Below are 26,508 nucleotides of genomic sequence, written 5' to 3' on the forward strand. Positions count from 1 at the left end.
TAGATTATTATGAACCTGTCAGTGTAGATCATTATGAACCTGTTACTTGTAACTTGTTTGAGACTGTAAATAAGATTCGATTAGAGGGGATTAGGATAGGGAAGAAAAAAGAATAATAAATTCATACTAAATTCTAATAGACTCAGAAATGGCAGGATAAATTTCTAACTCAAAGACTTTTGAATTGTGACTTATAACACACATCATAAAGATGCGTAAAGCATACTTGTACAGAATGAGTTACTACACAGCAAGCACTTTTGCAACCTGCTCAGATTAAGGAAATAAGCATGATTGCACTCTAGCAGCTTCCTGACCACACCCCTTTCCCTTTCCCTAGAGATAAATACTATTATCTCTTTGGTCACTTTGTTGCTTTCCTTTATGGTTTGATCATCTAGGTATGCATCATCGGGATTGTCATGTAGCATACCCGGCTTTTGAAGATTAAATAAATTGAATCATACAGTACATATTCCTTTGTTTCTTGCTTTTACAAAGCATGATTTTCAAGAATCTTCTTTGTTGCAGGGAGTAGCTGTTGTGACATTGCTCAAGACTATGTCACTCTTTGTTGTCAATATACCACAGTATAGATATTCATTCTGCTACTGATGGGTCTGCTAGTTCTTAACTGTTTCTGGTGGGTACAGACACTGCTGTTTTAAATACGATCCATGTATCCTGGTGGGTATGTGCACATGTTTCATTGGCCTGGGTGTGAACTTGTCAGGTTGTAGGCTTTATTTTTTATAGTGTTGATTCAGTTTACACTCAGGTGAGCATGTATGACAGCTCCACCTTTATCAACTGCTTGGGGTTGTCTGACTTTTGCTGTTGTCCATCTGCTGACTGTGTCATGGATTCTGATTGTGGCTTTAATTTGCATTTCCTTGGCATCTTTTCATGCTGATGGACTATTTGAAGAAAATTTTTTGAAGTACCTATTGATTTTTCCATCGACCTGTGTGTCTTAGAGATATGTAACATTAGTCGTTTTATATATACAGGCTTCCCATTACCTGAGTGTAAGTATCTTTTATTCTGTGGGTGGTGTCTCATTCTCTGTCTTAGTCTGTTTGGCCTGCTCTAAGTCTGTTGTTCCATGTCCAGTTCTAACTGTTGCTTCCTGACCTGCATACAGATTTCTCAAGAGGCAGATCAGGTGGTCTGGTATTCCCATCTCTCTCAGAATTTTCCACAGTTTATTGTGATCCACACAGTCAAAGGCTTTGGCATAGTCAATAAAGCAGAAATACATGTTTTTCTGGAACTCTCTTGCTTTTTCCATGATCCAGCAGATGTTGGCAATTTGATCTCTGTTTCCTCTGCCTTTTCTAAAACCAGCTTGAACATCAGGAAGTTCACGGTTCACATATTGCTGAAGCCTGGCTTGGAGAATTTTGAGCATTACTTTACCAGAGTGTGAGATGAGTGCAATTGTGCAGTAGTTTGAGTATTCTTTGGCATTGTCTTTCTTTGGGACTGAAATGAAAACTGACCTTTTCCAGTCCTGTGGCCACTGCTGAGTTCCAGATAGGAAAAGGAGTACGTCAAGGCTGTATATTGTCACCCTGTTCATTTAACTTATATGCAGAGTACATCATGAGAAACCCTGGACTGGAAGAAACACAAGCTGGAATCAAGATTGCCGGGAGAAATATCAATAACCTCAGATATGCAGATGACACCACTCTTATGGCAGAAAGTGAAGAGGAACTAAAAAGCCTCTTGATGAAAGTGAAAGTGGAGAGTGAAAAAGTTGGCGTAAAGCTCAACATTCAGAAAACAAAGATCAAGGCATCCAGTCCCATCACTTCATGGGAAATAGATGGGGAAACAGTGTCAGACTTTATTTTTCTGGGCTCCAAAATCACTGCGGATGGTGACTGCAGCCATGAAATTAAAAGACCCTTACTCCTTGGAAGGAAAGTTATGACCACCCTAGATAGCATATTCAAAAGCAGAGACATTACTTTGCCAACAAAGGTCCGTCTAGTCAAGGCTATGGTTTTTCCTGTGGTCATGTATGGATGTGAGAGTTGGACTGTGAAGAAGGCTGAGCGCCAAAGAATTGATGCTTTTGAACTGTGGTGTTGGAGAAGACTATTGAGAGTCCCTTGGACTGCAAGGAGATCCAACCAGTCCATTCTGAAGGAGATTAGCCCTGGGATTTCTTCGGAAGGAATGATGCTGAAGCTGAAACTCCAGTACTTTGGCTACCTCATGCGAAGAGTTGACTCATTGGAAAAGACTCTGATGCTGGGAGGGATTGGGGGCAAGAGGAGAAGGGGATGACAGAGGATGAGATGGCTGGATGGCATCACTGACTCGAAGGACATGAGTCTCAGTGAACTCCGGGAGTTGATGATGGACAGGGAGGCCTGGCGTGCTGCGATTCATGGGGTTGCAAAGAGTCGGACACGACTGAGCGACTGATCTGATCTGAACAGAAATAGCACAGTCTGGGTGGCTCTAACAGCTCTAGAGGCCGGCAGACTCCTTGTCTGGTGAAGAGGGGTCACTTCTGGTTCCTGGTCTGCCATCTTCTCTGTGACCTCCAGGGAGGTCTGTTATAAGGGCGCTAATCCTATTCATGAGGGCTCCACCCTCATGACCTAATCACCTCCCAAAGGCCCCACCTCCAGATGGCACCACACTGGTGATTATTTCTCTCTGTATACATTTTGGTGGGATAAATACATTCAGTTGTAACATTCTCCTAATGGACAGACCCTGTTCATCAGATGTTGTTAATTGTAATATGGTCCTGGATAATAATGTTTTGTGTTATGACTAATGGTTTTTGTGTCTTTATGAAAAATTTCCCTGCCCTCAAGTCATGAAGATATTTCTCCCTGTTATTTTGTGAGAGCTTCATTGGCCTTCCACATTCAGGTCTATAATCATCTGAGCAATTTTTGTAAATGTGTGTGGATTAGGGTATATATAATTTTTTTTTTTCATGGAAATAGCCAGTGGTCCAAATACCATTTATTTAAGAAAACCACTGCTTACACAGTCTTTTATAGTGCCACCTCTGCTATATATCAAGGATCACATATAAAGGAGGATCTATTTCTAGACTCCCTATTATGTACTTTTGGTTATTTTCATAGCTTTATGTCAAAAGCACTCTGTTTAAATCACTATAAGTCTATAAATAGTCTCAGTGCCTGGTAAATAAAGCAAGTCTCCCCTGTTCTTTAAGAGTGTCTTAATTATTCCCAGGCCTTTTTATTTCCATGTAAGTTTTAGCAGAGTTTGCCACAAAGAAATCTTATTTTTTTAAAAAATATAGTTGATACACAGTGTTGTTAGTTCCTGTTGGGATTTTGACTGTCATTTTATTAAGTCTGTAGATCGGTTTGAATCTTTCAGTTCATGAACATGATATACTTCTCCATATACTTGTCTTTTTAAATGCCTTTAGTCTTCCTATTGACTTTTGTCTTCATTCTTTGTTACACTTGTTTCTAGGTAATTTTTAAATGCTATTGCTGTTTAATGCAATTTGTATTTTAAAATTTAACATGCTAACTGCTGGTATATTTTGAAGTTCAGTTGTTCGTTGAATATTGATTTCTAAAAATTTATCCACTTTAACTCTAATTCTAATGACTTATTTATGAAGTCTTGACTATACAGTCATATCATTGGTTAGTAGTGGAAAATCGAGCCAACCTCTGCACTGAGGTCTGTTTTAACTACTGTTCAGCTCTAGGTAGTGGTGGTGGTTTTTCTGTATATATTGCATTATGTATGTGTAAAAGATGATTCTTTTAAAGGCTATGACATCTAAAAAATAAGTAATTCCTTATAATTAGTGATCTTGTCTATTTCACATATTCCCAATTGTTTCCCAGTTGTTACATTGAAACTGGTTGATAAATCCTTTAAATCTTTTTAAAAAAATTTCTACAGGTCCCTCCCCCCGGCCCCTGTTATTTATTTTTCATTCATTTGTTGATGAAGAAATCTGGTCATTTGTTTCCCATTTTGGGTTCTCCTAATTGTGTTCCTGAGCTCTCACTTAACATGTTTCTATGTTTTTTTGTTTCTGGTAAATTGGTAGTTAGATCTAAAGGCAAAAAATACTTTTATTTTTAAAGTTCTTCTAATGTAGATTTTTTGGGTCCTGTGGGTTAGGAGGGGCTGAAAGATCATGTATAGCTATATATGTGTGGTTATAGTATACGGTTACACACTATCCTGTGTACACCTGCCTCCCTGATTCACATACCTCCAGACTCCCACATCAGTTTGAGGGTAGAATCAGGGCGCGTTTGGAAGTAGAGACACCTTCTCCCTTTGAAGTTTTAAGTCCTTTTATGTGCTGCCAATTCTTGGTTTTGGTTCTTCAGAGGTTTTGTCCCGAGTGTTGACTTAAAATGCACAGTGTGAGAATTGTGGGTTAAACTTTATCTGGGGCAAAATGATGACTATAGTCAGGGAGACAGCACCTCAGATAGCTCTGAGAAACTGCTCCAAAGAGGTGGGAGGCAGGGAGGTGAGTATGTGATTGTGGTGGTGAGGGTGGGAGGACGGGTGAGGGTCATCAGCAGGCTCATGGCTAGTCATGAGGAGCAGAGGTCACCATGGAGGATTTCAGTGCTTTTCTAGATAAGAAGAGATGTGAGAAATGGGCTCATAAATTTGGCTTCTGAAAATACCTAACCCTCTGAAGACCTGTCCTGCCAGTTTTCCCAGAGCACAGAGTGCTCCGTTCCTGCTCTCCACCCTGAACTCTTTTCAGGGGGTATTGAAGGTCAGCAGCTGCAGCGGCTCAGAATTTGATCCACGTAGAGGCAGATGGCAAGTGGCAGTTTGTAGCTGATCTAGGCATCCCCCCACCCCACCCCAGTGCCTTGGAATTCTTGAATGTGTCTTCTCTCTTTAACTGTAATTCAGGTTCTTAGTCTGATAATACCTAATCTGTGCCAAAGTCCTCTTTGGCCACACCTTCCAGTTTACCTTGTCCTTTTTTCTAAAGTATAATTAGAAAGCACCTGAGCCTAAATAATGCTTTTACTGGAAGAAAATGTGGCAGCCATGGACCCCATAAGCATAACAAATTTGTTTACTTCTGAAATTCTTTAAATTTTCAGATTATTTTAAAAGATTTATTTCAAAATTAATGAGTAATGTATTTGTTTTTAAAATTTTCCACAATGTAGAGCTATATACAGTAAAAACTGAATGTACCATCATTTAAAAATATTCATTTTACTCAGGCTACAAAAATGTTTACCTATGCAACGCCATCAGTGTATTTTATAGGGAAAGTATTCTCCCCCCTTTAGTTACTGCTGGCTAGCTGTCATTTTTAGTTCTCCTGTGTGACTAAGTTGTAAATCAGAAGAAACAGATTAAGAGAGTGCTTCCAAATACCAGGAAAACTTGTAGATAGCTTTTCATCTTATAACAAGTCAGGGAAGAATATAAGTAGTATAAAACAAAATTATTTCTAAATGCCATATAGAATGCATTTTTAAAAGTCTTGTAATGGTAGAACTTGACATACCAAAGTACCAAAAAGGACCAAATTTACTCTTGGTTAATTTAGCAAAGTTGGCTCTTTGTTTAAAAGTTAGATTTCCTTGTTTAAAAAAATCATTTCAGAGGTTGTGGGCTGGGACAGGACAGGATCGTGGAGGGGGAGTAGGGTGGTGGGTGGGTTAGGCTCTCATGCCTTTCTCCATGAGGAAAAAAGGGGAAAAAAAATCATTTCCAAGAAAATATGAAGAAAACAGGAAGAAAAAGCCACCCATAGTCATATCATCAATGCTAATACCAGAACCAGAGAGAATTAGATAGAACATTCCTGTGGCAGTAACTTGTCTATATTCCTTTCCCAGAACGCTTTTACTCACAAATCCCAGGTGGGGTTTTATAAGAAGGTATGTCTTTCTGAGGTTCAAACTTTTTGAAATAAAAAAACTGATTTAATCTAACTTTTAAAAAGTTCCCAAATTACTAATAATAACTAAGATGTACTAGACAAATGGTTTTTCTAGTAGTCATGTACAGATGTGAGAGTTGGACAGTAAAAAAGGCTGAGCACCAAAGAATTGATGCTTTTGAACTCTGGTCCTGGAGAAGACTCTTGAGAGTCCCCTGGACAGAAAGGAGATCAAACCAGTCAATTCTAAAGGAAATCAACCCTGAATATTCACTGGAAGGACCGATGCTGAAGCTGAAGCTCCAATACTTCGGCCATCTAATGTGAAGAGCCAACTAATTGGAAGAGACCCTGATGCTGGGAAAGATGGAAGGCAGGAGGAGAAGGGGACAACAGAGGATGAGATGGTTGGATGGAATCACCAATTCAATGGACACGAGTTTGAGCAAGCTCTGGGAGGTAGTGAAGGACAGGGAGGCCTGGCATGCTGCAGTCCACGGGGTTGCAAAGAGTCAGAAGCGAATGAGCAACAACTAGACAAGCTGAATATCTCCTTTCTATCTTTACTGCCTTCTGAGTCCTTTCTTTCTTCTCGTGCCTGCAATTCTCATATGAAATCATTGAATTGGAGTAGACCTTAGGGTTGGCACATTCAGTGCTTACAAAAATACATTTTACAAAACCCCCGAGCCCTGTGGAACAGCTTCTAATGAATTTTTGTTTAGTGGCATTGCCCCATCATAGCTATTTCATAAAAAGAATCTTGTAGTCTGGGGAGGAATCACCTGAGAGGCAGCTGTAAAAATTTGAACTCGGCTTAAATGAGTGTGAGCTTTTTTTTCTTTTGGAATGACAGTTTGAAACGAAACATACTTTGGTATGTTAAGTTCTACTCTTAAAAGACTTTTAAAAAATGCATTCTATATGGCATTTATAAATAATTTAGTTTTATACTACTTACATTCCTCCCTGCCTTTTTATAAGATGAAAAGCTCTCTGCAAGTTTTCCTGGTATTTGGGGGTACTCTCTTGTTTGTCCTGATTTACAACTTGGTCATACAACGAAAAATAAAAACGATACACTTTGAAAATAAAAATGATACATTTTGAAATGTTCTGTAGCCTGAGTTCTCTTATTTCTAAATTTCATAAAATGTCTAGTAAAGAGACCATTAGAGAACACGTTGAGACATATTTCACTAAAGCCCCATCCCCCCACTTTTACAAAGCACAACGAAAATCTTTGTGAGATAGGAAAAGTAGAAGTCAGGAGAGAGGAAAATCTCCCAGCTAGTAAGTCTCTTTTTGAATAGTTTGACAACTAGCAAAGTTACCTAGGATGTTAAGTTTCTTTCTTAAACCTCGATGTCTTTCTTAACTAGCTGGTTCCTGAAGAAAGGGGGCTGCTGAAGGGGATTAGTAATGGTCCAGTTACTGAAATGTTGAAGCCACAGTAGAAGTATGCATTAGTACGTTTTAGATACTTAAGCATAGACTTTAAAGCCAAGTGTCTTGAAGACTTTGGTATCTTCTGTTTCTTTATCTTTATGATTCACGTGACGTGGTTACATATAAATTTGTGTATTTATACGGTAAAATCACGTGGCCTTTTTAGCATGTCATTCCCACTTACCTACATTGGGAATGAAAAGGTTCATTCCTTGTGTACACGTATAATTTCTTTGCACAGCTCTGTATTCAGAAATCGAGAAGTAGGTTTCTGTCGCCTTGCTGTAGTTGCCCCCTTGCTGTGGAGGCTGTTTGGTCTGTCACCCCTGGGCTTAGTCACCATCATACGTAGCGGGGCCTGATTGATGGGGAGGCGAGCCCGTCGCCCTGGCAACCGTGGCGCCTGGGTGACGTCAGCCCGCGAGGCTGCGCGCGCCGACAGGTCGGGCATGGCGACTACCCAACCTGCTGCGGCGGGGTTCCGGGGCGCGCGCGGGCGGTGAGCTCGCGAGCTTTCCCTCGGCTTCTGCGGACCTCGGCCATGGACGCTCCCTCCGACCCCTACCTGCCCTACGACGGGGGCGGAGACTGCATCCCCCTGCGGGAGCTGCACAAGCGAGGTAACGCGGGCTGTGGGGCTGGTCCCGGCCGCGGTGAGGCCGATGGAGATCCTGGTCGGCGGTTCCCTCCGTGCGCAGCGCGGCCGCCGTCACTGCGCGCACAGGTCCTGTCGGGGGGCGCGGGCGGCGGTGCTTCTCCTTCTTAATTCAGGTGCCACTGGGTTTCAGCTGCTGTCGCTTACCGTGGGGCTCTGCACCCCGAAGTCAGTTCCTAGGAGAAGCTCTACCTGCTTAAAGAGAAACACATTTTCATGTCAATATTTTTTATTTAGTGTGCTTTCAGCTGAGTGACTACATTGTCTTCCATAGGTATCGGGTAAAAATTAATGGAATGATACCAACATATGGAATCATTGTCACACATCAGAAAAAATAATAGTAGTTTGTAAAAACCAGAAAAGCGCCCAGCATTCATGTAAATCTTTCGGCAGGCACTGCCAGAACAGATTACATGTTAATTAAACTGCCCTTTTTTCATTTTCCTTAAACTGATTGTTCTATTTAGAAAAAAAATTGAACCTCAAGAAAAATCTCTGAGCTAGATGACCTGAGCCGTATTAGTTTGAATTTATAAACTTCATATTATAAACTCACTTTTTAAAGTAAGGAAGTCATGATTTTCCTGAGCGTATAAAATATAGTTTTTATTCTGATAACGCCTTCTTTTGGTATTAAGTTCCATTAGGATTAAAAAAAGGTAATATATTTAACAAATTTATTGAATTGTGTCTTCTAGACAATATTTTAGGCTCTGAACAGTTGTAACATCCTGTGGTATTCTGTTGTTAATAAAAGCATGCTTGATAACATGAAGATCATGTTACATATATTGTGCTTTTCTCTTAGTTACCTTTTTAGTAAAGTATGTATATGTTCATGTGTGTATATACATTTATATATATATATATATATATATATATATATATAAATTATTTTAGAACATTTGGGGAAATACCTAAAAGCATAAAGAAGAAAATTAAATTTTCTCATGGTCTTTGCACCCGGAATTGTTGGGATTGTTTTTCCAGTTCTAACATATTCCTCCTGCTCTCCTTTTTCCTATGCTCTCATCATCCCTTTTCTGGTAGGAATTTCTTTAAACAGGAAAGGATGTGAATGAATGTGACTGCTCAACTGTCACAGTATTTGCTAATCAGCAATTAAACTGTGTTTTCTTTGAGCTGTTTCAACATCCATTTGTTGATTTATAATTTATAATAAACCAGGAGACATGCGGTTTTGGGAAATTTAAATTCCCCATGATAGGCTTGACAGTCTTTACTGTGGCTTAGGTATGGACCTCACCTCTGTATAAGATAGGCAAGTAATAATAAGTCAGCCAAAGCTTATGTGCAAGTAGGCGTGGTTCCTGATATGGTTATTACTAAAAGAGAAGCTTTTTGTTTCTATTATGTTTTCACAAATAGTCCTTTAGAAATCTTGCCTAAAGTCTAAGTCTCTTCCACTGTTTGCATCACAGATGGGTTCCTAGTCCCTTAAGGAGACCTTTCCCAGCTAACCTAAGCCAATGTTTTCGAAGTAACATTGTGTCATTGTAGTACAAATCAGTTGGTTATTAGGCTTGCTTGACTGTTCTGCAGTATCCTAGTATCTATGGATACGAGGTTTTCCTTAATTTATGACCTTTTCTAACCCTGGGTCAAACAAAGGAACTGGAAGTGGAGAAATATAAATCAAGAAAAGAGTCAGCTACTCTAGGAGGACAAAATGGCAATGACCGGAAAGATCTCTTGGGGCTGGGAAAGAGTGAAGAGGCAGATAACCAAAGTATAAAATTGTGAAGGATATCAATAAAGCAAATGTGACTGTTTACTGAATTACTGAGTGCTGGAATTAGGAATTACCTGTGTGGATTAAATTAAATTTAATGTTCCTTGTCAAGGTGAGATGGTAAATGATGAAGGTTCCAACTTAAATGAATAATATAGAGGCTAGAAATGTATGAAGATATAAAAATACAATTAGTTAATGTATTTTTGATGGATTAGAAATTAAGATGACATTTTAGAAATAGTTATCTTTTGGGGTATATTGCCTTCCTATACAGACACTATTAAGTTCTTTCATAAAATGTCTCTTCCATCTTTGAAAGTGAAAGTGAAGTTGCTTAGTCGTGTTGGACTCTTTGCAACCCCGTGGACTGTAGCCTACCAGGTTCCTCCCTCCATGGGATTCCCCAGGCAAGAATACTGGAGTGGGTTGCCATTTCCTTCAGGGGATCTTCCCAACCCAGAGATTGAACCTGGGTCTCCCGCATTGCAGGCAGACGCTGTAACCTCTGAGCCACCAGGGAAGCCCTCTTCCATCTTTTATCAGGGGGAAAAAAAAATCTTTAGTTTTTTTTTGATTTTTTGATTTGGATTTGGACTGCTAGTTTTATATTCTTGACTTCCTGAAGTTTAGGTAATTTGGAGGTAGAATTCTTGTTTATTCTAACAGGCCCTTATAGTGGATTTGATCTTTGGGATTTTTAGCATTATTTGAATACTGTTTCATTCAGAGTTTTTGTTGAGCTCGTGTGTGTGTGTGTGTGTGTGTGTGTGTGTGTGTGTGTGTGTAAGGCACTCCTGGGTGCTGGAGAACTGGAGGTGGTCGGCTTAGTGATACACCTAATAACTGAGAGGTGTACTGTTGCCGTGCTGGTGGTGAAGAACCCGCCTGCGATGCAGGAGACACAAGAGATGCAGGTTCAGTCCCTGCATCGGAAAGATGCCCTGGAGGAGGAAATGGCAGCCCACTCCAGTCATTCTTGCCTGGAGAATCCCATGGACAGAGGAGCCTGGCGGGCTACAGTCCATGGGGTCGCAGAGAGTCGGACACGACTGAAGCGACTTAAGTGCTTTATCTTTACCAGTTCCTTGATGTGTAACAAGCCATTTTAATCTTCACAGACTGTGGAGTAGGAACTGTTATAATGCTCATTTTCCTGTTGATGAGACTGAGGTACAGAAATGTGCAAGAAGAGTCAGGGTTCGAAGCAGATGATGGGATTCATACTCTGGTCATAGAAACACTGCTTTGCGTTGTGTACGTCCCTGCAGTAGCTTGGCATGTGCAGCCTGGTAGGGACGTAGGAAGGCTTCCCAGTTTTTAAAAACACAGAACCCAAGGGAGTTAACACATTTCTCATGAATGATACAGACTGCATGTTCTGTGAATCTGTTCACACGTGGCAGTGAGGGAAGAGATGAGTCTCCTTTTGACGAGTGTTGTCAAAGTTGGCACGTCCACAGGGGATTTGATGTAGGAGGATAGGCTAGTAAGTGGTAGGTAGGCTAGTAAGTGACCCAGTGGGACTTAGTGCTGTGGTGTCATGGGGTCAGTCATAGGGTCCTATAGGAAGGTGGTGGGATGCTGGGTCCCAGCGGACCTTGAATGCCAGACGAACCAGTTTTAAACAGTAAGAGGTATACCTTTCCTTTATAAGTTTGAGTGTTTTTTTTTTAGGCGGGGGTGGGGTGCATCTTGTGGCATGTAGGATCTTAGTTTCCTGACCGAGGATTGAAGACCGGGCCCACAGTAGTGAAAGTGCTGAGTCCTTATCACTGGAGCAGGGGGATTCCCAAGTTAGTTTTTTTAGTTTGTAACTGAAGTTGTTTCTTGACATCTATTAGCTCAGAGACAAATTTAAGTAAAGCTTTTTTCCTTCCTTTTGTAACAGATGAATTTGTCCATTTTTATTCCCTCCTGAAAGTATCAGTAGTTACATTCTTTGCTCATTATTTGAATATTCATGTTCTGGATGATGCTCTTATTGCCATAGGGGTGTTCTGTAGGTTCTTTTGTAAAAATGATTTTAGAATTCAAATCCTTATTATATGTCTATTGCCTTTAATCTTCTAGCCAACTAGAAAATTAAATCTCTTCTTACAGATTGGTTCATTGGAGTGTAAATTACAGGAACAAATAGAGATTGTTTGTGTGTGTTTGTGCTCACTCACTCAATTGCTGACTTTTTGTGACCCCATGGACTCTAGCCCACCAGGCTCCTCTGTCCATGGGATTCTCCAGGCAAAAATACTGGAGTGGGTTGCCATTTCCTACTCCATTTCCTACTGACTCCTACTGCCATTTCCTACTTCGGGAATCTTCCTGACCCAGGGATTGGCCCTGCATCTTTTCGTCCCCTGCACTGAAAGGCATATTCTCTACCACTGCGCCACCTGGGAAAGCCCAGAGATTCTTTTCCTGATGTCAAAAAGTGTTTCTGTTATAAAATAATAGTATGAAACAAAGCCTGCCTTTAAGTTTATTTTGCACACAGTATATGAATTTAAAATCATCAGTAAATGTATTTCATATTACTGTGTCTGGCTCTGTTCTCTAAAACTGACACTTGGTATGATTAATTTTATTCCATCTCATGACTTGTAAATTAAAAATGCTTTGTATTTCTAGATATTAAAATGTGAGCAAGTCTCTGGCCCCATACTTTAGGTTTATGGTTTTGGCTGGTTTACCAGCATTGAGATTACTGTTTTGTGCTGACATGAAGCCACAGGAGACTGGTGGCTTAAATTGTATTTTAAAGTTTTGTGTCTGTTTTTTAATAAACATGTTTAATTTATAGTTTTTTGGTAGTCCTTTAAAACCTTAATAGATCAAGAATGGAGATTCACTTTAGTTTGTCAGTTTATTCTTTGCCATTGGAGAGAGCAGATTTCGTGGATTTTATTATTCACATGATATGCACATATCTTACACACAGAGAATAAATGAACACAGAACTTTTCCAGTCATACAGATGTCTTAATCCCCACTTCATCATCCCTACCTTCAAGAACTTGGCTTTTTATTTTGAGGTGTCAGTAGAACTGAGAAGGAAACAGTGAACTGAGTAATGTAGCATCTCTACTGACTGGTTGTATCTTCTGTCAGTTTCTTTGGGATTTGGTTTTAATTTCCAGGTTTTTGCAGTTCAAACAGATGGCAGCTAAATATGACTGGATGGCAGAACAAATGTAAAGAGCAAATACTTTATCATATTTATCCAGCGGATGTTTAATTGACCACCTATTAAGTACTAGCGTTGTGCTTACCATTACGTCTTTAATCTTTCGTTTGGAAGTCTGTTAACATTCTGGAACTTCCACTATCAACTTGGAGCATTCACTTTCCCTTCCCTTACCAAAGTGACCGTTTTTTATCAGTAGTGTCACAGAGGGAAGAAAAAAAATGTATTGGGACTAGACTTCCTGCTCTTATTTAAGGGACACATGATACTGGGTTGTAGGAAACGTGCAGAATTTTAGATTTCTGTCTGCCTTCTTTCATAATTTACAATAACAATGCATATGTTTTATGTGTGTGTGTGATGGATAGTAATCTGCCTCTGAGGTTAAATGGCAAGGGTCACTGCTCTCCCATCTTTGAGATTGACTCCAGAGATAATAAGTACTAGTCTTAGTAAGCAAGCATATACCTGCTTCAGCATGCAGGGCTATTATTTGGATGGGCTTCCTTGGTGGCTCAGACAGTAAAGAATCTGCCTGCAATGCAGGACACCCAGCTTTGATCTCTGGGTCAGGAAGATCCCCTGGAGAAGTGAATGGCTACCCGCTCCAGTATTCTTGCCTGGAGAATCCCCAAGGGACAGAGGAGCCTGGCGGTACAGTCCCCGGGGTCACTAAAGAGTTAGACACGACTGAGCGATGATGCATGGTATTTGGATGTTCCTTTTAGACTGCTAAAGGTGTATGACGGTGAAATTTACTGGTTAATTAGTTCAGTTTAAGATGTAACAATTACATACCATTTTTAGCTCAGTTCAGCAAATACATATTGAGGACTAGTGGGTGGGAATATAAACGTTTCTATTGGTGGGAAACCAGATAATAATAAATGTCTGTATTGTTTATTTTTTGTCAAATTACAAGTTTCAACATGTTGGGTTGTGACCAGTATTTAAAAAAAGAAAAAAAAAAAAGAAGGAAGCAAATAGTAAAAGTATCAGAGTATATGCCAACTAGTAAATATGCTAAACTTTGTTTTTACTTAGGGTACATATCTGTACACTATGTCAGAAATGTTTGTAGCTGTGACCAAGAAAAATAGTGTGGTAACCGGGTTATGAGTAAGTCCCTGTGGAGGGTCAGTTGGCTTGGCTTCCTGTGCCTCAGATGAGTCTGGAGCAATCTGAGGATGAGAATGGGATGTGTTATTGTCGTTGATATCTGCTTAAGCACGGGGATTTGAGTGGCAGGACCAAAGCAGGGCCTGTGACAACTGTTGCAGCCACCTTGGTCTGGAGCCAAAGGCAAAGAGGGCTGGTGACGTGAAGTCCTGTTAATTGTCTGAGCTCAGTGCACATGCATGTTTTGGGAGAAGGCCCATCAACAGTCTTAATGGCCCCTAGGTGGGAAAGACTATTTTATTTCTGTTGTAGTCTCATTTATGTTTTTTTCTTTTCCACCTGTGCGTTGGAATTTTATCTGCAAAGCTATTACCACATCCAAGGTCACAAGGACATACTCTTCTCCCTTTTTTTAAAGAGTTTAATAATTGTAGCCCTTACATTTGGGCCTGTGATCCTTTTTGAGTTAAGTTTCATTTATGGTGTGAGGTAGGTAGGGTCCAACTTCATTCTTTTACATGTAGGTAGCCTGTTGTTGCAGCATCATTTGTTGAAGACTGTTCTTTTCCCATTGGTGAAAATATTTATTTAAATAATAATATAACCAGAAAACTACTAGAGCTCATTAATGAACTTGGTAAAGTTGCAGGATGCGAAATTAACATGCAGAAATCTGTGGCATTTCTCTACACTAACAATGAAAGATCAGGAAGAGAAATGAAGAAAACAGTCCCATTTACTATTACATTAAAAATAATAAACCTACATGAGGACACAAAAAACTGTATTCCAAAAACTATAAGACTCTGATGAAGGAAATTGAAGATGACACAAAGAAATAGAAAGGTATACTGTGTTCTTGGATTGGAAGAATCAGTACTGTCAGAATGACATAGATTTTGATGATGGCCATCCTGACCAGTGTAAAGTGATCCTCACTGAAGTTTCAATTTGCATTCCTCTAATAATTAGTGATTTTTGTTGTTCATTGGCTAAGTCATGTCCTTCTCTTGGCAACCCCGTGGCCTGCAGCACACCACACTCCTCTGTCCTCCACTTTCTCCCAGAGTTTGCTCAGATTCATGTCCATTGAATCGGTGATGCTATCTAACCGTCTGCCACCACCTTCTCCTTGTGCCTTCGGTCTTTTCCAATTTGTGAGCATCTTTTCATTTGCTTTTCCATGCGCATATTACCCAAGGCAATGTACAGATTCAGTGCAATTCCTATCAAATTACCAGTGGCATTTTTCTCCGACCTAGAACAAAATATTTTACAATTTGTATGGAAAGACTCCCAGCCCCCACCCCCATGCCAAATAGCTGAAGCAGTCTTGAGAAAGAAAAATGGAACTGGTGGAATGAGGCTCCCTGACTTCAGAGCATATTACCAGCTACAGTAATCATGACACAAGAACAGAAATACAGATCAGAAGTAAGGAAAGAAAGCCCGGAGATAAACCCACTCACATAAGGGCATTTATCTTTGACAGAGGAGGCAAGAATAACCAAAAGAGAAAAGACAGTCTCTTCAATAAGTGGTGCTGGGTACACTGGACAGCCAGCCACATGTGAAGTAATGATATTAGAACATTCTCTAACACCTAACACAAAAGTAAACTCACAGTGCCTAGGAGCTTCTAGAGGAAAATGTAGACAGACACTCTGACAACTGTCACAGCACTGTCTTTTTGAATCCACCTCCTAGAGTGATGGAAATGAAAATAAATGGAGGCTATTTAAACTTAGAAGCTTTTTGCAGAATAAAGGAGACTGTAAACAAAACGTAAAGACAGCTTATGAAATGGGAGAAAACATTTACAATTGACACAACTGACAAGGGATTAATCTCAAATACACAGCTTATGTAGCTCAATATCAAAAGAAACAACTTAATAAAAAATTTGACATTTCTCCAAAGAAGACATACAAATAGCCAAAAAGCACATGAAAATGTGCTCAACATCACTAATTAATAGAGAAATGTAAATCAAAACTACAATGAGCTATCACCTCAGACCAGTCAGAATGGTCATCATCAAAAAATCTACAAACAATAAATGCTGGAGAGGATATAGAGAAAAGGGAACCCTACACTGCTGATGGGAATGTAAATTGGCACAGCCACTCTGGAGTATGGAAGTTCCTTAGAAAACTGAAGGTAGAGCTACCAAATGATGTTACAGTCCCATTCTTGGGCATATTTCTGGAAAAAACCATTATTCGAAAAGATCCATGTACCTCCAGGTTCATAACAGCACTATTTACAATAGACGAGATATGGAAGTAACCTCAGTGTCCATAAACAGATGAATGGAGAAAGACAATGTACATACATACAGTGGAATATTACTTAGCCATAAAAATGAAATAGTATCATTTTCAGCAACATGGATGGACATAGAGATCATCATAGTGAAGCATTATGGACAGAGAAAGACAAATATATGGTATCACTTATATGTAGACTATAAAAAAATAAAATGGGGCTTCCCTGGTGACTCTGGTAAAGAATCTGCCTGCCAAAGCAGGAGACACGTGTTCAGTCCCTGGGTCTTGAAGATCCCCTGGAGAAAGAAATAGCAACCCACTCCAGTATTGTTGCCTGGAGAATCCCTTAGACAGAGCAGTTTGGTGGGCTACAGACCCTGGGATCACAAAGAGTCAGCCATAACTGAGCACACACACACACACACAAGTAAAATCATACAAATGAACTTACATACTAAGCAGAAATAGACCCACAGACATAGAAAACAAAAGTTATGATTACCAAAGGGGAAAGGGGTGGAGAACGATAAATTAAGAATTTGAGATTAATATATACACACTACTGTATATATATATATATATGTATGTATGTATGTATGTATAAATATATAAAATAGATAACCAACAAGGACCTACTGTATAGCACAGGAAACTATACTCAATGTTTTGTAATAACCTGTAAGAGAAGAGACTCTGAAAAAGAACAGATACACACATATAACTGTACCACTTTGCCGTGCACCTGAAACTGACCCAGCATTGTAAATCAACAACGTTTCAGCACAAAAAACAAAACAACATAAATAACATAAATTGAAAGTGGAATTTTCCTGCAGATAATTTAAAAACTCTTTGTTTAGGTTACAGGTATTAATAAAACGTGTTTACATTGGAATGCATGAATATTATAAACTATTGTGTCTGGGGAAAAAAGACAAAAGTCCTCTTATAAATAAAGTTATTTTTGCAAGAAAGCTCACTCATTATGCAAGAAAGCTCACTCACTAATTAGAATCAGTAACACTAAAACACATCGTACTTGCTGATACTTGAACTATGAAATATTGCTGGTGATATTTAAATTATAAGATGTCTGTTTTATGGAAAGGTTGGTCATTTACTGTGCATTTTAGAGATTTGTTTTTGTGGCCATACCAGGTATAATGAATTAAGTTATGTTAAAAATCTATAGGATTTTGCTCAGTATATAGTTCTAAGAAGAAATCATTGCTCGTATTTGTAATACAATTTTTTTCTTCTGTTCGTCATATTGTCAGTCTTTTGGTTAATATTAATACCATGTGAGTAATATAATAAGCCCATTTTAAGTTCCAAAATATTTGAGCAGAAGCAGTAACTTGTGTTTATTGATTTCCTAGTGTTTGTCAGATATAGTATATAATAGTAGGTATCTTACACGGCTTATCTGCAGTTCACATACCACAGCCTACAGGTAGGTGACATTGCCTAGGTACCTGAGAGATTAGTAGGTAGTTCTTGCTGGCTTATGTGGCAGCCCTGGGATTTGAATCTAGGTCTTTCTGACCTCAGAGTGCATTAGGTCCTGGGATTTCTCTAATGGGCCATGCTGCAGAGAAAGTGATCTTTTCTCTAGTTTCATTGTTTTCCAGCCATGGGCAGTAGAAGGATAGTCACGGCATCTGACATCAGACCCCCAGGAAGGTTTTTGTGTTAAATCTGGGAGCTCCTGCTTTCAGATCATGCTTTCTTATACACTCTAAGATCTGGGACTGCCCTGTGTCCTGTTATCCTTTTGAAGTTCAGGTGTCAAAAAAAAAAATAGACTCTTCTGTCTGTATATCACTGTCAGTCAGTCAACAGTCAGTTCAGCTGCTCAGTCGTGTCTGACTCTTTGCGACCCCATGGACCACAACACGCTGGGCCTCCCTGTTCAACACCAACTCCTGAAGTTTACTCAGACTCATGTGCATTGAGTCGGTAATGTCGCCGAACCATCTCATCCTCTGTTATCCCCTTCTCCTGCCTTCAATCTTTCCCAGCATCAGGGTCTTTTCAAATGAGTCAGTTCTTTGCATCAGGTGGCCAAAGTATTAGAGTTTCAGCTTCAACATCAGTCCTTCCAATGAATATTCGGGACTGATTTCCTTTAGGATGGACTAGTTGGATCTCCTTGCAGTCCAAGGGGCTCTCAACAGTCTTCTCCAACACCAAAGTTCAAAAGCATCAATTCTTTGGCGCTCAGCTTTCTTTGTAGTCCAAGTCTCACATGCATACATGACCACTGGAGAAACCACAGCCTTGACTAGATGGACCTCTGTTGGCAAAGTAATGTCTCTGCTTTTTAATATGCTGTCTAGCTTGGTCATAACTTTTCTTCCAAGGAGCAAGGGTCTTTTAATTTCATGGCTGCAGTCACCATCTGCAGTGATTTTGGAGCTGCAAAAAATAAAATCTGTCACTATTTCCACTGTTTCCACTGTTTCCCCATCTATTTGTCATAAAATGATGGGACTGGATGCCATGATCTTAGTTTTCTGAATATTACATTTTAAGCCAATGTTTTCATTCTCCTCTTTAACTTTCATCAAGAGGCTCTAGTTCTTCTTCACTTTGTGCCATATGGGTGGTATCATCTGCATATCTGGGGTTATTGATATTTCTCCCAGCTATCTTGATTCTAGTTTGTGCTTCATCCAGTCCAGCGTTTCTCATGATGTACTCTGCATATAAGTTAAATAAGCAGGGTAACAATATACAACTCCTTTTCCTATTTGGAACCAGTCTGTTGTTCCATGTCCAGTTCTAACTGTTGCTTCTTGACCTGCATACAGATTTCTCAAGAGGCAGGTCAGGTGCCCTGGTACTACCATCTCTTTCAGAATTTTCCAGTTTTTGGTGATCCACACAGTCAAAGGCTTTGGTATAATCAATAAAGCAGAAATAGATGTTTTTCTGGAACTGTCTTGCTTTTTCCATAATCCAAGGGATGTTGGCAATTTGACCTCTGGTTCCTCTGCCTTTTCTAAAACCAGTTTGAACATCTGGGAGTTCACGGTTCATGTACTGTTGAAGCCTGGCTTGAATTTTGAGCATTACTTTGCTAGTGTGTGAGATGAGTGCAATTGTGTGATAGTTTGAGCATTTGGCATTGCCTTTCTTTGGGATGGCAATGAAGACTTTTCCATGCCTGTGGCCACTGCTGGGTTTTCTGAATTTGCTGGCATATTGAGTGCAGAAGTTTCACAGCATCATCTTTTAGGATTTGGAATAGCTCAACTGGAATTCCATCACCTCCACTAGGTTTGTTCGTAGTGATGCTTTCTAAGGCCCACTTGACTTCACATTCCGGGATACCTGGCTCTAGGTCAGTGATCACACCATCGTGATTATCTGGGTCATGAAGATCTTTTTTGTATTCTTGCCACCTCTTCTTAATATCTTCTGCTTCTGTTAGGGCCATACCATTTCTGTCCTTTATTGTGCCCGTCTTTGCATGAAATGTACCCTTGGTGTATCTAATTTTCTTGAAGAGATCTTTAGTCTTTCCCATTCTATTGTTTTCCTCTATTTCTTTGCATTGATCACTGAGGAAGGCTTTCTTATCTCTCCTTGCTGTTCTTTGGAACTCTGCATTCAAATGGGTATATCTTTCCTTTTCTCCTTTGCTTTTTGCTTCTCTTTTCACAACTATTTGTAAGGCCTCCTCAGACAGCCATTATGCTTTTTTGCATTTCTTTCTCTTGGGGATGGTCTTGATCACTGTTTCCTGTACAATGTCATGAACCTCTGTCCATAGTTCATCAGGCACTCTATCAGATCTAATCCCTTGAATCTGTCACTTCCACTGTATAATCATAAGGGATTTGATTTAGGTCGCACCTGAATGGTCTAGTGGTTTTCCCAACTTTCCTCAATTTAAGTCTGAATTTGGCAATAAGGAGTTCATGATCTGAGCCACAGTCAGCTCCCAGTCTTGTTTTTGCTGACTGTATAGAGCTTCTCCATCTTTGGCTGCTGAGAATATAATCAGTCTGATTTCGGTGTTGACTATCTGGTGACGTCCATGTGTAGAGTCTTCTCTTGTGTTGTTGGAAGAGGGTGTTTGCAATGACCAGTGCGTTCCCTTGGCAAAACTCTATTAGCCATTGTCCTGCTTCATTCTGTACTCCAAGGCCAAATTTGCCTGTTACTCCAGGTGTTTCTTAACTTCCTACTTTTGAATTCCAGTCCCCTATAATGAAAAGGACATCTTTTTCGTGTGTTAATTCTAGAAGGTCACGTAGGTCTTCATAGAACTGTTCAACTTCAGCTTCTTCAGCATTCCTGGTTGGGGCATAGACTTGGATTACTGTTATGTTTAATGGTTTGCCTTGGAAACAAACAGATCACTCTGTCGTTTTTAAGATTGCATTCATTCAAGTACTGCATTTCGGACTCTTTTGTTGACGGTGATGGCTATGGTTTATTTCTTCAGGAGGTCGATTCTGATGAGAATGGTGAGCTGGGGTTGGGGCGGGGAGGGAAGTGTGAAGATGGTTTGACTGACTCTCCCACAAAGTCTACATGCCCTGAGGAATAGAAGTTTCCTAAAAATAATGTGTTCTGTTTCAGAAAGAAGGGGGAAGGATTTCGAGGTAGGCAGAGACAATGAAGCTCCATCACATAGATACTAATCTAACCTGAGGACAATACTGGGTAATGTAGTTATTTTCCGTTTGGAAATAATGTAGTTATTTTCAGTTTGGAGGTACATCTGGTTGTTAATATTGAATATCTGGACATAGGGTTGGGAAAGAAAGTTAAGAACAAGAAAAAGGTTAAAATTTTAAAAATTAGTTAGGAAAGTGGATGACTAAGTAGGTACACATATGTTCATTATATATGCTGTTTGTAATGCAAACTAACCTAAATGATAGTGCCTCATAGCAATTAAATACAGCAGTTTGAAGTCCATTGAAAATGATGTGCCGATGCATTTAATGACCTGAAATGGTTTTTACGAACTGTGTTGAGTAGTGAAAATATGCTAAGTAATGGAAAGCTTATAAATACATGTGGCTAGTTTGATTTTACCTTTTTTTCTTGTAGAAAATGTGGAAAGGTGAAGCCAGTTGCCAGTTTAACTGTTTTAACTCTCTTTTTTACTCAGTTCCCTCTCCTTGCTTCCCCCACAAACCTTACGTAACTGTATAGACTTGCTTCTCATCTGTTCTCTTTGCAGTCCAAGGCTTATTGCAGAAACTCCTTTTTACTTAAAACATTTTGAAACCCAGAATCCCATTGCTTGCAACTCAGATGTACTGCCGTTTAAGATTTTGCCTGTTCTTTTCGGTTTCAGAAGCCTGAGTTTGAAACTGAGGAGCTATAGTGCTGAATCTTGTACTCTGATTTTCCCTGTGGCGGAGGGCGTTTCCTGAATTGGTGGGAAGCATGTGCACCGAGGATGAGGAGATACTGTTGGACAGAGGTCTGATGATTTCCAAAAGGTGTCCTGGGGTGTCTGCGTCAGTGAGTGCTGCACGTTCTTGGAGAGAAGTCCAAGTAAATGGTGTCACTTTGTATCCCCCAGCTCTAAGAGGATTTGTCAAGGAGGGCAGGGAGAGGTCTTATGAGGGAGTGCGGCCTCACCACTTGATTTGGAAAGCCCTGTTATAATTTGCTAATTTCCCGGTCCTTGAAATAGTATTTTAGGAAAGAAAGGGAGGCGCACTTTGCCTGTGAGAGAGCTTTCACTTGTGCTTGTGGCATCGCCTCTGAGGTGTGTGCTGTGTCACGCGTGAAATGGAGTGGGGTGATGGCGCTGGGTAACTTACACTCCTGCTTACAAGGATTTTATTAACACAGAGATGTAAGTCATTTGTGTTTGTCTCATTTTATCCTTTGTAAGGTGAACTTTAAGTGAAATATAGATTGCAGTGAACTGTACACAAATAATAATTACGAATATTTAAACATCATTGTTACTGTTAGGAAACGTAACGTCTTTGAAATTACTGCTAACATGCAATGATGCGTAGGCATTTCTATGATCCTGTGAGAACGAATGTTCCTATCCAGTTTGGAGTAGGACCCAGGCTTTCCTTTTCTTCTTCTTTGAACTACTCAGATTTCCATGTTTGGTAGAACAAAGTATAAAAGAAAATATGTGAAATGATGTCACACACATACTGAAGTAAAAGTTTGAACCCCCCCCCCCTTGTTTTTTAATAGCCAGGTAATTCTTGAATTTTATCTAGCTATCCTAAAGCAGACTTTAAATTGTAAAACTACGTTGATTGATTTTGCATTGGATATGATAGATTTTTTTTTTTTCAGTTGTCAGTTACAGCCCAGTAAGAAGCAGAATGCAAGGAGACAGGTTAAAGCCAGATTGGACTGTCTGCCTTTCTCTGCAGATGCCTTTTCATCATGTTTATCAGAGCCAAAGAAATACTCTAATCAACTAGCAAAAAGTTTTTATTTTCATACCAAAACCGATCTTTGTTAATTCCAAAACCAATTTGATGTCAAGAGTCACAGAAGGACTCAGACTTCTTTTAGGAATAATTAGAGGGCAGACAGTGAATCTGAATAGATAAACGTGTGGGCTCCCCTAAAGCAGGAAGACCCATCAATTCTTCTGTACACTGTCACTGTGTCCGGCGGAAGCAAATAGGCCTGAGGGGACAGGCTGACCTCCCGGAAGTCTGCTGGGCACACAGACTGACAGGCCAATTCTTTGAAGTGTCAAGGGATGCCCAGACATGAAATGTTGGTACGTGGGGTGCCCTGGTGTGAAACGCTTGAATGCTTTATTTCTGATTTTCAGGAATTTTTAATTACTGTGCAGTTCTGTATGTTGGATGTTGGGGTAGTTTCTACAGACTAGTGACTGGAAAGTCACTGAGGCAGGACACACAGCTTCTGTGAATGTGTGGGGGACTAGGCCTGTGCTGCCCCTGAAAATAAGAACACTGGTCTCTGCTCTCTCCTCCCTAGTTCAGAAGCCTGTTGGGGATACACGCTTCATTTGCTTAGTATCTTCATGCTGCAGGCGGCTGGGAATTCTTAGCAGCTGCTAATTTACTGTGTCAGTGCATGTTAGGTGGTACAGAAATTTTGCTTTTGATTTTTTGTGTAGAATAGTAATAATTAAGATCAGTAATGCGTGTCTCCATCTCTACCCAGATAAGAGTGAATAGGGCAAAGTTTGAAGTTTGCAAAATATATCACAGTAGTCTTAAAAATTCTTTTTAATTTCAGACTTAGAGATGTTGAAAAATAGTGCAGAGAGTCTCATATGCCCTCCCCCTAGATTCCTGAGTGTTAGCGTTTTACCTCATGCTTTCATCCTGTCTCTTTCTGTCGTGTTTGCCGTTCCCTGTCACACACTGCACACACTGTTAATTGTACATATGGGATGCACCATGTTCTTCTTCCCTGAACCCTGTAAGGGTAAGATGCAGACGCGATGGGGCTTCTCAGGTGGCTCCATGGTAAAAAATCTGGCTGCAATGTAGGAGACGTGGATTTGATGCCTGGGTCAGGAAGATCGCCCGGTGGAGGGCCTGGCAACCCACTGCAGCACTCTCGCCTGGAGAATCCCATGGACAGAGGAGCCTGGAGGGCTCTCTTTGGGGTCACAAAATGTCAGACGCGACCGAGCATGCGCACAACCAGATGTGATGCACTGCAACCGCTAAATACTTCAGTGTGTGTTTCCTTATGAAAGGATATATAGCTCGTCCATAGCTTCAGTACAGTTTTCAAAGTCAGAAAGTTGGCGCTGATCATGTTATTCAGTCATTATTCCGACGGTTCTCCAGTGTACTGAGTGTTGCCCTGGCTGTCCCGGTCCTGCGCTGCCCATCCCAGGCACAGACTGAGTTCGGTTGCGCGTCTCTGTGGTCTCCTTTTATCTAGTGCAGCTGGTCTTTGGTGACTGACATTTTTGAAGATCGCAAGCCACTTGCCTTGTAGAATTTCCCTCAGTTTGTTTTGCTTATGCTTTGGGGCAGACTACCCCAGTCGTCTTCCTGAGTGGTATCACAGAGGCCTTGATGCTTCCCTCCAAAAATATCTTCAAAACGACCATTTTTAATATTATCATACCGAAGGTGGAGCCAGAGATGCGGAAATTTGTCAAGGCAGTATAAATGCTGTCATTGTGTTTACTCTCCAGTCGCTTTTTCTTAAGAAAATTTATGGCCTTTCAGTTAGTTTTGACAAAGTGGAAACTACTGAATAAAATCGGGGGAGGGGGACCTGGAGCATGTCAAGGTTGCCGTGGAGGGTTTAGGGCTTGTGTTTTACGTGAGCAGGCATGGGCCATTGAGGAACTGGGCCTTTAAACCTTAGCCAGAATGAGAAATTATTTATCCTGGAGTGCTTCTGCCAAAACTCTGAAGTCAGTACGCTACTCACTCTCCTGTTAGAATCTTATACCTTTCCAGGCCGAGCATTCAAATGTTGTAAGTGGAGAGGAAAGAGGGACTTTGTTCTATCTGGTAGAAGTAAAGAAATGCTAAGTTCATTGTAGAATATTCAGTATTTGTTGTTGTTGAGTGGCTCAGTTGTGTCTGACTCTTCTGCGACCCCATCTGGAGCCCTGCCAGGCTCCTCTGTCCATGGAATTCTCCAGGCAACATTACTGGAGTGGGTTACCATTTCCTCTTTCAGGGATCTTCCCAACCTACAGATCAAATCCATGTCTCCAAACAGATTCTTTACTGCTGAGCCACCAGGGAAGCCCAGTATTCAGTATTATATCATTTGAAATACTAATAACCCTTTGTGTGATAATGCTTGTTTCAACTGCCTCTTTGAATGATCAAAGAACAGAACTTGCAGCCGGGTATAGTTTATTTCCTTCTATCTGGACGGTAATAAAAACGAGTCCTTGTACGGACGTGGGGGCTCCAAGCGCCTCTCCCTCCCGCTCCTGGCTGATTGAGGAGCCTCTCCTGCTCGAGCCTGGCATTGTTCACAGTGCTGGGCAAAGTGCAGGTTCTGGCTTTGCCAGGGTTGTTTTTTGTGAATGACTGAACATTTCCAATAGTTTCTTTGTAAACAAAAGAGGACAAGTTCGTTTAAACCATCAGACTGCAGGAGTAGTCTGAGAATTCTGCTGTTTGGAATTTTGGTTTTCCATAAAACCACAAAATAAACTAAATGGGTTTCTTGAGTCTCTTTTTATGGTGTTTGTTTAAACATGAGTATAGTGCCACTCCTTATATTCTGTATCAATTCGTACATTTATTTTAAACCAACATAGTTTTAGATGTTTATTTTTTGGCATAAAATCTATTACTGCTGCATAATTTGAAGATGTAATCTGTAATCAATTATGTTAAGATCACCTGTTTGAAATTATGGGGGCTCAGATGAAAAAGAATCCGCCTGCAGTGCAGGAGACCCGGGTTTGATCCCTGGGTTGGGAAGATCCCCTGGAGGAGGGCATGGCAACCCACTATAGTATTCTTGCCTGGAAAATTCTGTGGGCTGAGGATCCTGGCAGGCTACAGTCCTTGGGGCCGTAAAGAGCCAGACACAACTGAGCACGTGCACATATGTATATTTGGGTATAGATACACCTGTGACAGCTATGCAGAAAATTAAAGTTCCCTTCTCTGCCTTTTCTAACAAATCTACTTCCCAGAGGTAACCATTATTAACATGTTGGTTCATTTTGCTTCATAGTATTTTCTCTGTATTTAAATATACCGTAACATTTAACCCAAAATAAATTTAACCAAATAATTTTCCAGTTAAACTTGCTACACTGCCTTTGAAAATAGGGTCAGGCATTAGGTGAAATCTTGCTCTTCTCCTGTAAATAAACTGTTACTGAAACACAGCCATATTCACTCATCTGTGTGTTGTTAGGACTTCTTTTGCACTGACATGGCAGACTTGGACTCAACATGGCAGAGTTGCATAGTTATGACTGTTCGGCCTCCAAAGCCTAGCAGATAGACTCTTAGGCTCTTTTGCTGACCCCAGTTTTAGATTGCGAGCACTTTGGCATTCGTTTGTTTCGCTTTCTTCCTAGAGCTCTAGTGCGGTTCTGTGCCCACACTGCACAGTTTATGGGCTTACACAAGTGTAAGTGCAGGAAGAGTTCCCGGACTTGGCTTGCTGGGTTGGACAGCATGTGTGCAGCTTTCCCTTCTCAACGAGGTTGCACCAGTTGATACTGAACCTAATGATTTT

At 40.4% G+C, this 26,508-nt stretch overlaps 1 protein-coding gene across 5 annotated transcripts in view; it reads left to right on the forward strand.

Annotated features, from left to right (window-relative positions):
- CLCN3 (chloride voltage-gated channel 3) overlaps window positions 1-26,508 on the forward strand; it is an 89,076-nt gene that overhangs the window by 31,009 nt on the left and 31,559 nt on the right. Inside the window, exon 1 of one of the 5 annotated variants that reach the window (XM_027548936.1) lies at window positions 7,776-7,971. The exons of 3 other annotated variants lie outside the window; for them this stretch is intronic. In XM_027548936.1, the coding sequence (XP_027404737.1) occupies window positions 7,893-7,971 (79 nt within the window). In that variant the 5' untranslated portion in view covers window positions 7,776-7,892. Of the gene's footprint in view, window positions 1-7,775; window positions 7,972-26,508 lie in introns of those variants that run through there. One more of the 5 variants, XM_027548938.1, reaches the window with a different exon arrangement.

This window comes from Bos indicus x Bos taurus, chromosome 8, assembly GCF_003369695.1.
Source record: "Bos indicus x Bos taurus breed Angus x Brahman F1 hybrid chromosome 8, Bos_hybrid_MaternalHap_v2.0, whole genome shotgun sequence".
Taxonomy (NCBI): domain Eukaryota; kingdom Metazoa; phylum Chordata; class Mammalia; order Artiodactyla; family Bovidae; genus Bos; species Bos indicus x Bos taurus.